Genomic DNA, 15,991 nt, shown 5'->3' with positions numbered 1-15,991 from the left:
CACGGGCACAGGTATTTGAGGGGTCTCCCTGACGTTGTGGGCACCACTTCCACCGGGGGAGAAGGACTCCGCCCACCCACAGGTGGCCAGACCCACACGGTGGTGCCCCCTCGGGGGAGTGGGTCTAGGACAGCCTCTGTGGACATGGCGCTCCTCCTGCCGGTCCCTGAGGCTCTTCGGGACGGCATCGCGGCCCAGAGTATGTTCTGCAGAGGCCCCAGGAAGGGTGCAGCCTCCTGAGCCCAGGGCTGTCCCAAGCCAACACCTCAGGCCTCAAGCTGGGTCACTGCCGCATCCACAAGAGCCCCTGTGCAGCCCGGACGGCACAGTGACGTTGGTGGCTCAAAGCGGCTATGAGAGGCTTAAAGGTGGCTCCTCCGTCGGCAAAGCACCTCTACCACACGTGGTGGCCCCAGGGCAGGAGCAGTGTCATGGGGCACAGCTGGGGAGGCTCCCCTGGCGAGATCCAGCTGGGAATGGCCACGCGCTGTCCTCCTCCTGGTGGTTCACAGTGGCTGCAGGTCGCGGGATGGTGTTCCGTGGGAGCAGGTGGGGGGGCCTCCCACCCTCAGCAGGTGTCAGCGTCTCCGCATCGGCTCCCAGAGACGGTCCTGCGACCCACTGCCAGGTGGTAAAGCCCGCTTCTCTGTGTCTCACGGCCATGTCCACAGAGGCTGCCGCGTGTCCCATGACTTTGGTGCAAATCCTGTAGGTGGCGCCTGCTCTTCTCCCTCATGTCGTGATCCATCTCGGGGTAGGTGCTGTGGGACTCAGCGGGTTGAGATACACAGCCAGGTCCCCAGCAGCCACAGTATCCTCCCGAGGCTGCCCACCCAACACAGGAGCTCCGTTCTTGGACAGCAACGCGGGACGCTGCTAAATGTGCTCTAAGCCACCCCCACTGTCCTCAGTGGTCTCCGGAGGGGACGCTGCTAAATGTGCTCTCCGTACCCTCTGCTGTCCTTGGCAGTCTCCAAGGGAGAATAAGGATGGCTGCTCTCAGCCAGGACCCCAGGACAGCTCTGCCCAGGAGATCCCCTGCTTGCTTCACACAGACAGGAGGTCTCTCAGCACGAGCAGAGGAACCTGGCCAACAAGGAATTCCCCGAGGCTGGACTGGGCAGATCCAGGGCAGCAGCACTGTTTGGTGACTGACCTGGCATCTGCCCAAAGAGGGACCAGCCTGGTGTTGCCTAGTTTAGGAAACAGCACAGGTCCCCAGCTCTCGAGGTGCTGCTCTGAGCTGCGCTGGTGAGTGGACTGGCCCCATCTCCCCAGGGCTCTGCAGGGGGCAGGGGCAGAGAGCGCCCTGCTGAGTGGGGCACACGCTGCCTCTTTCAGGACTGGGCCAGAGGCAGAGGCTCCAGTGCAGGGCCACGTCCAGCGTGTCACCATGGGACCACACAGGGAGGAGTGCGACCGAGGAGGCCGGTGTCGCTAGCCAGGCAGTACTGAGCCGTTCTGGATGTGCGCGCAGGAGGGCAAGCCCACGCTGGGCAGCGCCTGGGCCTGTGGGGACGGCGGGTGGACACTGAGGCTGGGCTGCTGACGACGGCTAGGAGGGTGGTGCAGGGCCTGGACGGGGTGTGGATGACTCTCCAGTTCCCTGCAGCGGGGGCACAGGGTGTGCTGCACTCGGGGCAGGGGCTGGAGCTGGCAGGGCCCAGGTGCCAGGCTGCAGGCTGCTAACAGTGGGACTCCAAGGGAGCCTCCTTGGGGACAGTGAGGAGGGCCTCATGGGCTCTGCCAGATGGTGGAGGGGCCAGCCAAGGCTCAGGAACCTTCCAGAAGCAGGAGGAGCTGAGGTGCCACGAACAGCCCTGGGCTGAGCAGGGACAATGAGCCAAACACCACAAATGCTGGGCGCGTGCAGAGGTCACCAAGGTCACGCAGTCAGAGGGTCTGACCCCACCTCATCCTCCATCCGGGACCCCGAGGCAGAGCCTGAGCCTGGGGCCCGTGAGACCCTCTGCCCAGCAGAGCCCACAGCTCAGTGACGTGTGTGTCACCACCGGAACGTCCTCCTTCCTCAACAGCGGGTGTTCGAGAGCTGAAACACGCACGGGCACCCACGAGCGAGTGAGCGCCCAGGGGCATGTTCTCCCTGGTCTGCGACACCAGGAGATGCTCGGAGGATTGCATGGGTGTGGCTGCACTTGGGCCTCCGCTCAGGGAAGCCGGCTTCCCTGGGCAGGGTGGGAATTCACCCACACCCAGCAGGGCAATGGCCTGGCTCTGGTCCTCAGAGCTGCCAGAGTCCAGCTACTGGAAAAAACAACACCGCCCCGCACCATCTGAGAAACCAAGAGAAGCCTCTACCTGTGGCAGCTCTGACGATGACACTCATTCTCCTTCTCACAGAGTCAAAACTCAGAATCTCCAGCAACTCAAACCTGAAAAAAAAGGAACTCTCACTCTTTTTTGGGTCTGGACATGAGCTGCCGAGCACGGAGGGCCGCCCAAGTCCACCCCAGGACGGCAGCATCCTCTACTCTCCGCGCCCCCCAAGCCTCACAGGTGCCACCTGAGCTGCGGACGCCACCAGACGCCCAGCTCTGCCCTGCACTGTCCTGGTGCTTGGGGGGATGATGACCGAGTCCAGCTCTGAGGCCCCTGCCTCAGAGAGGACTGACCGCCCGTGGGCACTTGGGCTACTGAAAACTGTCTGCCACCCCTTGGGCTCGGGCCAGCAGGAGGCTGGGGAGAGGCTGCACCCTGTGGCTGTGCAGATGCCCCGGGTGCTCAGCGTACTGCAGGGTGGGTCCTGGTCTCTGCAGTGACCTCACTGCCTGCCCAGGTGGAAGCCAAGACCAGTTAGCAAGCAGGTGGGAAGCTTCCTCCCTCAACAATGGCCGTTCAAGAGCTGAGACACACTTGGGCACCCGCAGCTGGGCGAGCGCTGAGGGTTCTGGCTTTCCCCTGCCCACGGGGAGCCCTGGGCCCAGAGGTCTGGGTCTGTAGGGGGGAGCCCACCCAGGCCGAGAGGCTCCCCATTCCCAGTTGTCCATGAACTCATTTTTTATTTAAAACTCAGACTGTCGGAGGCCATCACCACCAAATCCCATGTTCTTTCCAACCTGTCTTAGCCTGTGTCCATTTATGCCATTCCTAAGAAGGAACACCACCGGCCTCCGAGTCAGAACTCAAGATGTGACTTCTGCCTCAGGAGTGAGCTCTTTGATGCCGAGACTGCCCCTGGGCATCAGCTGGCCTTTCTACAGCATAGCTGCGTACTTGGGAGGACTCTGTGCTCCAAGACCAGGGGCTGCTGCCTCAGCAGGGAGGCCGGGGGAGGTTGGAAGGTTCTAGAAGCCCTGAGGATTTCTGTAGCTGGCCCCCAGCTGGTGGTCTACCAGGGGTGATGCAAACCTTCAGGGTCTAGCTGGAAGAGGAGGTCATTGGGGGGTGCACCCTTGAAGGGGATGTCTTGTCCCTGCCCCCTCCTCTCGCTCCCTGCTTCCTGGCCACCATGAGGCGGCAGCTCTGCGCCACCGTGTGGTGCCGCCATGATGCACTGCCTTACACATCCCAGAAACAACAGGGCCAGGCGACCGTGGACTGAAACCTCTCGGAGCAGGGGCACAGGCGCTCTTTCCCCCTTTCGCTGACTTCCTCGGGTGTTCTGTCACAGTGCTGGGGAGGGACTGACACAGAGAAGAAGCCTTCCCTGACAAACCCTAGTCCACCCCTCCAGGAAGCCATTGGAGAGACGCCCTGTGCCGACAAGGCCCTCTTTCCTCCCACTGTCCTGTCTCACAGGGCTCCGGAGGTTCTTGGATTCTTCCGGGAAGCAGGGCACCCATGGGAGGACATTTTTCTGAATGACAAACCCCGCAGGCCCCTCCTCATGGCCGTGCAGCACCTCACCTCTCGATGTCATCGTTCCTGTTGAGAATCTCCATGTAGTTGTCCTTCAGCCGCAGGTATGTGAAGCCGAGCCTGCGGGCGAGAGGCAGACCGGTGAGCAGGGCGCGGTCCCTCCCCACCGAGCACGGCTTTCCTGGGGAAGGAGAGATGCTGTGGGGAGCAGGCTGTGAACTGCACTTCAAAGCCAGCTGGGAGAAGGAGTCGGTCGCCACCTCAGCCAGCGCTCCCAGGACGCACAGCCCCCCCCCCCCCCTCCCGGTGACCCAGGCTCCTGTGGGTGCCGAGGCTCCCCACCCTGTCTCTGCACACGTCTACTGGACGCTCACAGGCTTGCTCATTGTTGCTCACAGGGAGTACGACGTTGGGACCCAGAGGACCTCGGAAACTGTCCCCAAGGTTCCTGGGTGGGAGACCCCTCCCCATGCTGCAGTGAGGAGGGGGGACGAGGCCAGCAGGCTCCAAGCTCACAGTGACTGGCCTGCGTCAAGCCTGTGACGTGCACCTGTCCCTCTCCCACTCGCCCCCTGTGCTTCACCCTCTGGATGCAGGAGAAAGCCCACCCCCAGAGGCCGGTGCTCAGCCCTGGACTTGAGGCAGATCTGCAAGAGCAGGCGTCTGCCCTTGTCACACGGGGTGCTCTGCACAGCAGTACCACAGCAGGCAGTCGTCCCCAGACAGCCCTCACATTTGATTGACAGGACACCAGGCCAGGGTGCTGCTCACGCCGTGTGATCCCAGCAATACCCTCTCCCACGGCTGAGAGCGCAGCACCATTCCAGGCACCTGCCGGAGAGGGAGGAAGAAGGCCTGGCCTTGGGGCTGATAGATGGACACACAGTGCCAGCCGTCATGGTGGGCAGGGGCCAGGAGTAGGGCAGTGGGTCCGCCTACCCCATGGGAGCCTGTGCTGAAGGACAGGACTCCCAGCAGGGGTGCTCTGACCTCAACTGTCTGCCTGGAGTGCGGCTCAGTCCTGAGCGCCTGTTCTCCCAGAAGAGCTAGATCAGCTCTGAGTGGTCCCACCAGTGGGAGTGGGCTTGGGGGCTTCGGAAGCCCACGGTGACGGCATCGCACAGGAGAAAGATGCCGACTTAGAGGCAGCAGGACGCTGCTCAACAAAAAGCGCTGACCCTTCTCCTTGTTGCTCCTTCAGTCTTGGGGTTAACCCATGTCATAGGCAGTACAGAGGGGACCTGAGAGTCACCTGACTCCCAAGCCAGGAGAATCCAGAACGACTTGCCCAGTTTGAAAAAGTGTGGCGCGAAGGGAACGTTTCCAGCATTGCCACTCCAGTCCCTCTGGTGGGGTACGAGATGCACAGGCAGCCAGCAGGCAGGGCCCCAGCATCCATGTCACCCACCAAGCCCTGTGGTTTAGGGGAAACTGCCGCTAGGTCTCGGTTCCTGAGTCCAGGAGGAGACCAGTGCTGGAGGGGATGGGGTGGCTCTGCCCTCAGGAGCCTGACCAGGACTGTCCCTCTGACATACTGCAGATGGGGGAGCCCCGTGAATGACGCCATGAGGACTCACATGCAGCTTCTCCATGAGGCCCCCGAGGTACGGGGCCCAGAGGGGCCTGAGGCCATAGGCAGCTGCTGCTCAGCCAGGAGCTCAGGACTCATGGGGACGGGTGGTGACCAGGACAGGGGGCGAGGGACCGGGGACTGCCCACAGTGGATCTTGCCGATCAGCTGAGCCCCACCCCACGGCAGCCCAGACCCACCTCTGGATGCCTTCCACCAGCGCCACCTCGTCAGGCGAGGATGATATGTACACGCAGGACTTCCCTGAGTCCGGTGACTTCCTGGGGCCGTCCACCTGGTCGTCATCTTTCACCTGCACAGTGTGGCAGAGACAGAGGGCCCGGAAAAAAAGCTCCTCCCGCTCCTGTGAAAACATGGCCAGGGGAAGTCCATGGCTCACAGCTGCCCAGAACAGGAGGCGCCCGGCAGGACACACCACAACTCCCATGCTGCCACTCGGAGGGCGGGTGTGAGCGTGTACACGTGTGCATCTTCAGGAGTGTGCCTGTCTGTGCACTCCGTGTGCTCACTGCTCTCTGCATACCGCCTGCCCTGCCTGTTTAGGGATTCCAAGGTCCTAGCATGGAATCACTACTTGTCGTCCCCTAGGGGACACCGGCAGCACAGCAGCATCTGACCAGAACCTCACTGAAGTCCCACGGGGTCCTGCCTCTCCCAGATGCCCCAGGGAGAGGCACACTTTCTAGAAGGGGAGACCACCTCGCACACATGTGCCTAGCATGGTGACACGTTCCTCCCTACAGTGGGCCAGAACCTACCCTCCCACTGACGCCCGGGGAAGAGTCAATCATGTCGATGCCAGAGGAGTCAGGCAGGACCTGCCCGTTGCAGATGACGTGGGGCACGTAGACCTGACCTTCGATGCAGCACTCCTTGAATGCCATGTTGTTCTCTGTGAGTGTGCCCGTCTTGTCCGTGAAGATGTACTCCACCTGCGGGTGAGGCACACACCCTCAGACGCCACCCAGACGCCCCCTGTGGCCGTGTCACCCTGGCCCAGGTGACAGTCCGGCAAGATACAAACATCACATAGCTTGCCCCAGACAGATGTAGAGCCGTGGGCGTGTCCGTTGCACCCCCTGGCCATTGGGACAGATGTGATGTGGTGGGGAGCACGGTGACAATGGATGGGGAATGGTGACCTTGCAGGACATTGCCTCGTGGAGCCAGTGCATCTGAAAGACCAGGGTGAGGATGGCCCATGTCTCCTTCAAACAACAAAGGGCACAAAGGAAACCTTCCTCTCTAAAGCCTTGGGGTCAAGACTCACGAGGCCACGCAGGATCAGAGACATAAGCCAAACGAGTGAGAGGGCAGACTTCAGAAGGACAGCCCGACAGGCCACAAAGACGCTGCTAGTTACACCTGATTCAGGTAAAGCAGAGGAGCGTGTTCACGGTGAGCAGCTGGGCAGATGCCGTGCGCACAGCTCCCGGGGGGAGGGTGAGCTGGGCTTGCGGCAGGAAGGAAGCTCAGAGAGGTGGAAAGGACTCAGCCGTGGGCTCCACGGCTGAGTGGAGGACCTTTTCCACCCAGGTCTTTCAGGAAGATGCTCTGACAAACCGACAGCAGAAAGTGCCTTTCCGTCGTGAGCTTGTCCTTAACCAGCACTACGTCCTGACCTGCTGAATCAGCCCTGCCACTGGGACACCAGCCAAAGCCCGGCGGAGCCTCCCCAGGGACACACAGCTGGGGCCAGAGAGCACTGGCTATCCCCAAGACCCCACAGAGGCTGCTGGCCTGCGACCCCTCACAGGCAGTTGTTGGGAGGTCAGCAACCTCAGGAGGGTCAGACCTCTGAAGGAGCGCCTAGTAGAGGGCTCCATGGACAGCACCCCTGACTTACCCAAGCTCCCTAAGGTGGGCAGATCTCCGACATGCTTTCCCACGTGTGATTTCATGGAATTCAGACTAAAGTACTGCTAAACCCCAAGGCTGCCTTGGCAAGGGTGAAAGGGGCAAGAAAATGATAAGACCTGCCGTCCCCACACCATGGGTCCACCCTCTACCTGGCCTCCTGCAGAAGGGAGCTTGCACTGCAGGTGGCGTCTGACTCCACAGCCTGCAGCATGACCCGAGGGGCCTGTGTTCAGGGGCAGCACCAAGGTGCTGGGTCAGGCTTTGGAGCCTCAGTCTGGCAGTGGTGAAATGCAGGCGGCAGCGCTGACCTCTACCTCTAGGGAAACACACACGGGCACTGGGAGGGTGGGAGCCGGTTCTGCCTCATTGCTAAACACCCGTCTCAGTCTGCTGTGAAAGTGGCACTGTAGCCTGGCCGTCGGGGAAGACCCTCACTCTCAACCTGCCCCTCGGTTCTGACCTGGGGGCCCACACTCTGTGCCTCCTGCTGCAGGTTTTGCTCAGAACCAGACAGGACCGCGATCCCATCCCAACGGACTCCAGGAGGGAGGAGAGACCTGCAGCCCCGGGCCCGGCTCGACATTCCTCTTCCCACAGAAAAACCCCTGCCTCGGAATTTCTCAGGAACACATGAAATAGGATTCGGGACTCCAGAGGCGAAGACCTCACCCCTGAGCTAAGACCTGGGCAGCACTGAAGCAACAGTGACCGGCCCGGCCCGGGAGCAGCCAGAGGAACGTCCAGCGAGACAGCAACCTGCCTGTCACGGGAGGAGCCATTGGAACGTCCAATAAGTCAGCAACCTGCTCCCTCATGGGAGGAGCCACAGGAATGTCCAATCAGAAAGCGACCCGCCCCTCATGGGAGGAGCCACAGGAATGTCCAATCAGAAAGCGACCCGCCCCTCATGGGAGGAGCCACAGGAATGTCCAATCAGAAAGCGACCCGCCCCTCATGGGAGGAGCCACAGGAATGTCCAATCAGAGAGCGGCCCGCCCCTCACAGGAGGAGCCATAGGAACGTCCAGTTAGACATCAGAGCACAGTCCCACCTCTGAGGGCAGTGCCCCCTCACAGGAGGCAGGTCTAGGGTCCCAGGCAGAGGCTAACCACCCATCAATAGCCTCTGCTGGGGTCCTGGGGGTGGGAGGGGTCAGGACGCAGTTGCCAGTCTAAAGTGTTGCTTTAAGGCTACTGAATTACACAAGGCGGTGAATTACCTTGGGCCACCTCCAAATGGTGACAGAGCAGAAAAGGCTAGACTGGGGCTGTGGGAAGGCCACTGTGAGGCCGGTGAGGACGAAGGAACCCCCTTCCTGTGGTTCTCCCATGCAGGGCAGTGCTGCGGATCTGCAGGCCTGGCGTACACAGCTGTGCCCTCACACTGTGGGGACTTTGGCACCTCGGGTGGGGGTAAGGGGGCAGCGACAGTGACCCCATCCGTGGCCATTCCCAGACCCCACAGAGGACACCTCGCGTCCACTTTTTTGTGTGATCTGCACCACAAGCTGGCAGGGCCGTCCCCACGGCACAGAGTACAGACCCGATGCTAGGGGTGAGGCATGGGGCCATGAGGATGCCCACGTCCACCTGCCATCTCTAGAGAGGCACCTGGTTCTTCAGCTCACACCATGAAGGCCCAGAATGAGCAAGGTCACGGATGGGCTAACCAGGGCCGCTGACACAACTGACCTTGCACACGCTATGAACATGAAAGCCCTACCAAAGGCCACGCAGAGTCCGTGCCAGCTCGCGCGTCTCTCACGGGTCACAGGAGAGCCGACGTGCATGAATCCCAATAGAGACAGCTCACCTACCACCAGCGGGACCACAGCACAGGCATCTTGCACCTGCACATCTGGACACAGGGGAACAGCACTAACCCTTCAGGAAGAATCGGGCAACACTGACCTGACCCAGCTCCTCGTTCAAGTCGGACGTGTTGACCAGAGGCCCCTCTCCTGTCTCCTCGTCGAACATGTCCTCATCCCAGCTGATGAAGTAGGATCCAAGGAACTTCTGCATCTCCACGGTGACGTACATGGACACGGGGATGATGTAGTTGAAGAGCACCATGAAGGCTAGGAAGTCCGTGAAGGCCCTGAGGAACTGAGCACACAGCTCCTCAGTACCCACGTCCCCCAGGGCCAAGCCTCATGCAGGGTGCAGGCGAGCCAGACTGCCTGCCCAAGTCCACAGTGAGGGCTGCTGGGCAGCAGGCCACGCCTGGTCACATCCTCACCCAGGCCAGGGGCAGACTTTGCCTGTCAACACAAGCGTGCCACCAGGGACACGGCGCCACACAGGCTGACCGGACGGAGATACCAGATTGGAACATCCATGACAAACAGCAGAACTCACCAAGAGAAAACCTAGGAGATGCCAGAGACGTGAGCCTGGTAAAAGGACCGACCTGTGCGGCTTTATTCCATGTGTGCAGCCAGGTTAGTTTTGGGGAGGGCAGGCTGTTGCACACAGCAAAGACACGGCACGAGGTTTGCACACGGCCCTGCTCTGCCCTCTCTGCCCACAGGCCTGGGCGAGCACACGGGGCAAGGTCTACACACGACCTTGCTCTGGAGTCTGAGCCCCTCTCTCCCTGTGCTTGTCTCAGCAGGTGCCATCTATCCCCAAATCGCTGGCAAGCATTTCCTGAGCACCTGCGAGCACAGGGCACTGGGCAGGTCTGCAGCCCAGGAAGGCCTCTCAGGCATGGTCCTGAACATCTCCCAGGGGGACCAGCGCCCTGGGTGTGTGCTCCTGCCACCCGAGGACGGCTCAGGGTCGATGCCCCACTATGGCAAGGCCCCCCACCATGTGCTGGCAGCAAGCCTGACGGCCACCCCTGCCCTGAGGAGGGCGTCCTCCATACCAGGTTCCGCTGCCTCTCCGACTCGGTCTTCTGGTTGTACCAGGGCTCATCCCGGAAGGGCTCGCTCTGCCACACGTACTTGAGCACAGTGTTGACCAGCGCCTTGCTCACCAGAATGCAGAGGTAGACGATGAGGAACACATTCATTGACCTGCAACGCCACGCCAGAGTCATGCGGGCTCCCTGCCGACGGGGGGCTCCACCGGCCTCTCTCACACAAGGTGGGACAAGCGGGACGTGCGGGCCGTGTTTCCAAGGAGGTACCCGGCTAGTGCCCAGCTGTGTACACTGTATCATCACTAGCTTGGAATCCAGAGACCACAAGGCCAAGAGTCTAGGACAGGAAGACGGTCAGCAGGAGGGATGCTGCACCCAACCCCACTTCTGAGGACGCCACCTGAGCACTATTGGGGCACTGAGCACTGCGGAGGCACTGAGCACTACGGGACACTGAACACTGTTGGGGCACTGAGCACTGCAGGGAACTAAGCACTGTGGGGGACACTGAGCACTGCAGGGCACTGAGCACTCTATAGGCACTGAGCACTGTGGGGCACTGAGCTCTGTGTGGGCACTGAGTACTGCGGGGGCACTGAGCACTGCGGGGCATTGAGCACTCTATAGGCACTGAGCACTGTGGGGCACTGAGCACTGCGTGGGCACTGAGCACTGCATAGGCACTGAGCACTGTGGGGCACTGAGCACTGCGGGGCACTGAGCACTGTGTGGGCACTGAGCACTGTGTGGGCGCTGAGCACTGCGGGGCGCTGAGCACTGTGTGGGCACTGAGCACTGCGGAGGCTCTGAGCACTGCGTAGGCACTGAGCACTGCGTGGGCACTGAGTACTGTGGGGGCACTGAGCACTGTGAGGCTCTGAGCACTGCGTAGGCACTGAGCACTGTGGAGGCACTGAGCATAGTCGGGGCACTGAGCACTGCGGGGGCACTGAGCACTGTTAATGCACTGAGCTCTGTGGAGGCACTGAGCACTATTGGGGCACTGAGAATAGTGGGGGCACTGAGCACCATGGGGGCACTGGGCACTGCGTAGGCACTAAGCACTGTGGGGGCTCTGAGCACTATTGGGGCACTGAGAACCGCGTAGGCAGTAAGCACTGTGGGGGCTCTGAGCACTGCAGGGCACTGAGTACTGTGGATGCACCGAGCATAGTGGGGACACTGAGCACCGTGGGGGCACTGAGCATAGTGGGGGCACTGAGCACCACTGGGACACTGAGCACTGTGGGGCACTGACTGAGGGGCACTGAGCACTGCAGGCCCATAGAGGCCTAGCTTTGGCGAAGGGCTCGGCAAATCTAAGAAGGGCTCCTTCCCAGTTCCCACCATGCACTTCTGAAAGCCCCTGAGACATGCAGACATCTGGGGACAAAGGCCTCCTGCCCTTGACGAGTCCGTCTCCCTCTGCTCCGTGCAGCCATGGAAGACAGAGACCCAGTGCCTTCAGAAGCCACACAGGTGTCCACTCCAGGAGGGACACACTTTTACCAGGGGCAGAGAAAACAGAACTCCAGGCCACACCTTCTGGCGAATCCACTACTACCTCGACCCAGCTGGAGGGCCTCACTGTCTAAGGAGGACAGCTGCCTCTGCTAAGGGCTCCTTAGTAAAACCATGTCCAGACCTCCGTCTGGAGGTCTCTCCCCTGGCGGAAGGAGCTGCGGGGCACCACGGCCCACTGGGAGTCTCCAGGAGCAGGTGCACCTGCTGGGCCTCGGGCGCTGAGGCTAGGCCAAGCAGGGGAGCCCTCTACCTCACAGAAAGATCAGCAAGTCCCCCCGAGTGGTCAGCCGTGCGGCTACTCCACACCGCCTCCAGCACCTCGGAGGAGCGAGGCCAAGGGGACAGTCTGGCCTCCAGTGGCTGACCACGGCATGGCCACGGCACAGCCGTCACCCTTGCCCCGACCCTTACTTTTCCACGGCAGATCTCTTCTGGGATTTCGACTGATAGTTCAAGGCCATCTTGGTCTCCATGCCTGTGTAGATGGCCACACCTGAAAGCAGAAGGGTAACGCGATGGCCACGCGCAGAGGCATTGGCCTGCGCACGGGCCACATGGCCTGGTGGGATGGACTCTCAGGCCAGACAGTGGCACTTCTCATTGTGCCAGACAAGGGGCTGCCCCTGAGTCACCGTGGGAGTTTTCGAAGACTTTCCTGCACAGAGGACAACTGCAGTTTGAGAGTGCACCATAACATCAGGTGAAGAGTGACGTCTGCAGGGTCTCTGCAGCAGCGCACACTTGTGTATTTAAACAGTCGTCTCGTGTGACTGAAACGGGACAGCCTGCCAGAACCGGGCGGTTGGCAAAGTCCCGTGTGTGCAAGGGCTTCCCGCAGGACCCTTGGGGTCCTCCCCAGATACGACGTTGTTTCTGAGTCACAAACCACATGTGCCTCGTGAGCAGGCCTATTTTTTGCGTGTGGCGTTGTGGGTCGCTGTCACCCGTCAGCACAATGTCCTCAGTGAGGCACAGCTGCCACCGTAAAGGACACAGCACCCCAGCCCTGTGTACGGCAGCCTTGTTTTCAGAAGCGGGACCAGCAACTACTAATTAAAACATTTACCAAAGATCTTCTCAGTGTTCTTGAGCGTGGCTCCTCGGAGAAGCAGGTTTTCTGATCCCAGTGGCCTGTGAAGACAAGGACAGGCACAGAACGTGAAGCAACAGAGGCCAGAGGCAGAGGACAGTGGAGGCTCCAGTGTCATGGCAGGTCACCGAAGCCAGCCAGGTCCCCAAGGAAGTATGGCTGCCGGGCCCTCCACTGCCCTTGGAAGTGGGACCCCAGGCCCTGACCCGGGCCCAGAGTCTGAAAGCTCCCACAGAGTCCTGCTAGGAGCCATAAGGTGGCCCCTGGGTATCCCAACAGTGTCACCAGCAGCTCCGGAGACACGTCAGAAAATCCAGATCTACTGCATCTGAGGCCCTGGGGCAGTCCAGCACCCGTTCCCCACGAGCCCACGTCTGAGGATGGCTGCTCTAGGGACCCCAGAATGTTCTGGAAAGGCCAAGGGTGTGCGTTTTGTTCAAACTTGAGCTGTTTCCATCACAACCTCGTGAGACTTGGGAGTCTCTTCAGTGCCACCAGGTCTGAAGGTGACAGCTGGGAGGCTGTGGCCTTTGTGATCCCTGGGAGTCAGGCTGCAGAAGGGGCCTGGAGGAAGGGACCTGAGGGGAGTTTCTGGGGGAAACAAGCAGCAATGGAGGTCAGGGTCACTCCCTGAAGCCCGAGCACTGCTGCAGGCACGGGCCCCGTGGCAGCAGACGCTGTTCCTGGGGCTTTGCCCTCCAGTGGCTCCTGGATGACGCCACGCTCGTCTCCTGAGCAGTGGCCGCGATAGGCAGAAGGCGCGTGTGCACATTTTGCTACTGACAACACCCTACCGATCCCTTGGAGGGCAGGAAGAGCTGCTAGGACCTGCTGGGGCTGTCTGCTGGTGGGCTGATGTCCCTACGCTATGGAGGGGGAGAACCGCCAATGTCACATACGTGACTACGTTCAGTGACTTGGCCTACGCAGCTCTGCTTCACCGGCTGGATGACCGGGAGGCCTCGGGCCAAGGGGCACCGCGCGGAGGAGCACCCCAGGCGCGCAGCTGGCATCCTGCTGCCCCGGCCAGACAGCCACTAAAGACATGGCTCCTGGGGCTGTGCAGAGCTGTCAGCTTCTGTTAGCAGCACACTTGGATAATCGATGTCACAAGCACTTATGAAAACAAACGGCCCGTTTAGAGTGGGTCTCTGGGAAGTCTAAAAATAATTTACTTGAGAAAGTGCTTTGCTTCTTGTTTGAAGAGAACGAAGAAGAACTATCCCTCTGTGTGACTGAGGATTGGACAGATGGCTAACAGCCTCCATGTTTTCGACAGCTACAAATATCTTTAAAACCCCAGGTATTAAAAGGTGTACTGAACAGTACAAATATTAAAAGGCCAAACTAGAATTGGTGTCAGTATAACCCGGCAGCCGTCACCCTCTGAGGCACCTGGCATCACAGCGACAGCAGGAGGTCTGGGAAGCCACCTCAGATCCACCCACAGGTGACGAGGCCCCATCTACCTCCTCATTCATGTACCAACCAACCCTCACCACTGAGAAGGAGGCTCTCTTTTAGAGCAACCAGGGACTTACCTTGGTTCAATATGTACCCAGGAAAGCCGAAGCCACACCCCACAGACCTGGACAGCACTGGTCAGCCCACGGATGGGCGACAATGAGACCTGCTAAGCCCCACGGCTGTCTGACCCAGGCCTTCCAGGGGATCCCAGGGGCTGGTACCTCAGTAACTGCTTTGTCTGATCCCCCCCGAGTCTGTCCCTGACAATCTGGAGACCGCCTGAATTGGAAGACAGACCCCTTCTCGGGCCAAGGGACTTCCCAGAAAGGGGCAGCTCTCAAACACACTCAAGTCGTGTTCCTAGAACGTGCCACTGCAGACAACTGCCAGTCCGCAAATCAGACACAGCCCCCAAGACCACAGACAGCGCTCGGCAGGGACAACCGACGGCGGCAGCCAGGGCCTGGGTGGCTCATGGTGCTGCTGCCCCATGTGGGTGTGCCACATGTGACCACAGCGGCCAGGACCACGGCGACAGAGCCGGTGCATGCACCCAGCCCCCAGATGCTCCTGGTGTCTGGCCCTGAGCCCAAAGGTCACCCCGGGGTGACCTCAAGCAGGTGTACACACTGGTAAATATCCTCCAAACCAGCAGCCTGCAACCTCAGGGCTGAGGCCTACCAGTGTGCTTGCTGTGAGAGGTGCTGGCCGCCCTTCCTCTGGGCATGTCCCTCAGGCTCCCTTCCCGACCCGGCCCAGCCCAGGCAGTGACCCTCCAGGCGGCCACCCTCAGGGCAGACCTGCTCAGAGCGCTCCGGGGCCACCTCAGTTGACCTGCACAGACGCACACCTGGGAAGCAGCCAGGAGCAGAACCGGGCATTCCTCAGGGGACCCCACCATGAAGGCTGCGGGTGGCCAGCCCTCCCCCATGAGGAAGGAGCCCTCCCCCATGAGGAAGGAGCGCTCCCAGAGCAGCAGGGGGGCCATGGCCACGGCCACTCACCTCACCACAGGGTCGTTCAGATCGCTGTACACATTGATGCGGCCCACGAACCTGGAACAGAGAAGCCAGTCACGGTGCTGCCCTCGGCCCTCCTGGGGTGCACTGGCCACTGGCCGCTGGCCCGCCCTGGCCCTGGCCTCTCAGTCTGTTCTCCCCGCCAGGATCGGGTGGCCTTCCTTAACTCCACTTACAAGTTACCTCCTCAAAATAAACAGACTTCGCTTTTCCTCAACACTTAACCCACGGGCCTCTTCCAGCGTTTGCATAAAAAGTAACAGAAGTGGCCTCGCGCGCCTGTGGACAGTCCAGCCCCGCCTGCCAGTCAGTGCTCCCCGAGGCGCGCCCGCCGTGCGCCTCCAGGGCCTTACTTATACAGGTCGGGCTGCGGCTGCTCACACTCGATGGTGGCATGCAGGCGATCGACGTCCTCCTCCGTGTGGAAGCCCTTGGTGTCCTGGACCGCGTAGTGTGTCTGCAAAGTGACAGGGGCACTAGCTCACCACCCAGCCTGGCGCCACGCTGGCCGCCCACCCGGGAGCAGCCCCCGCTGGTGTTTTCAGTGCACACACACAAGCCCAACGCAGGGCCAGCGTGACACCGGGAGACGTGGGAGGGGAAGCCTGTGTCTGCTCACAGCCTGGAAAGACCCGGCAGCACCGTCTGCCCCCCGGCTCGAGGCCAGGAAACGCCAACTCTCCAACTCTCACCTAAACACTAGCACGGCAAAGAAGCCGGCTGGGATTCTCCAAAATTGGACTGTTGGACTCA

The 15,991-nt window shown here is 60.9% G+C and overlaps 1 protein-coding gene across 1 annotated transcript in view; it reads right to left on the bottom strand.

Moving 5' to 3' along the window:
* The window catches only part of Atp11a (ATPase phospholipid transporting 11A), a 112,596-nt gene that overhangs the window by 32,498 nt on the left and 64,107 nt on the right, over nucleotides 1–15,991 (bottom strand). The window contains 10 exon segments of the mRNA XM_071611650.1: nucleotides 2,320–2,393; nucleotides 3,868–3,939; nucleotides 5,590–5,753; nucleotides 6,169–6,342; nucleotides 9,181–9,378; nucleotides 10,142–10,292; nucleotides 12,074–12,155; nucleotides 12,729–12,793; nucleotides 15,224–15,274; nucleotides 15,592–15,695. Coding sequence (XP_071467751.1) covers nucleotides 2,320–2,393; nucleotides 3,868–3,939; nucleotides 5,590–5,753; nucleotides 6,169–6,342; nucleotides 9,181–9,378; nucleotides 10,142–10,292; nucleotides 12,074–12,155; nucleotides 12,729–12,793; nucleotides 15,224–15,274; nucleotides 15,592–15,695 — 1,135 coding nt within the window.

The sequence above is a fragment of the Marmota flaviventris genome, chromosome 4, assembly GCF_047511675.1.
Source record: "Marmota flaviventris isolate mMarFla1 chromosome 4, mMarFla1.hap1, whole genome shotgun sequence".
Classification (NCBI taxonomy): domain Eukaryota; kingdom Metazoa; phylum Chordata; class Mammalia; order Rodentia; family Sciuridae; genus Marmota; species Marmota flaviventris.
This window is presented reverse-complemented; position numbering and strand designations above follow the sequence as displayed.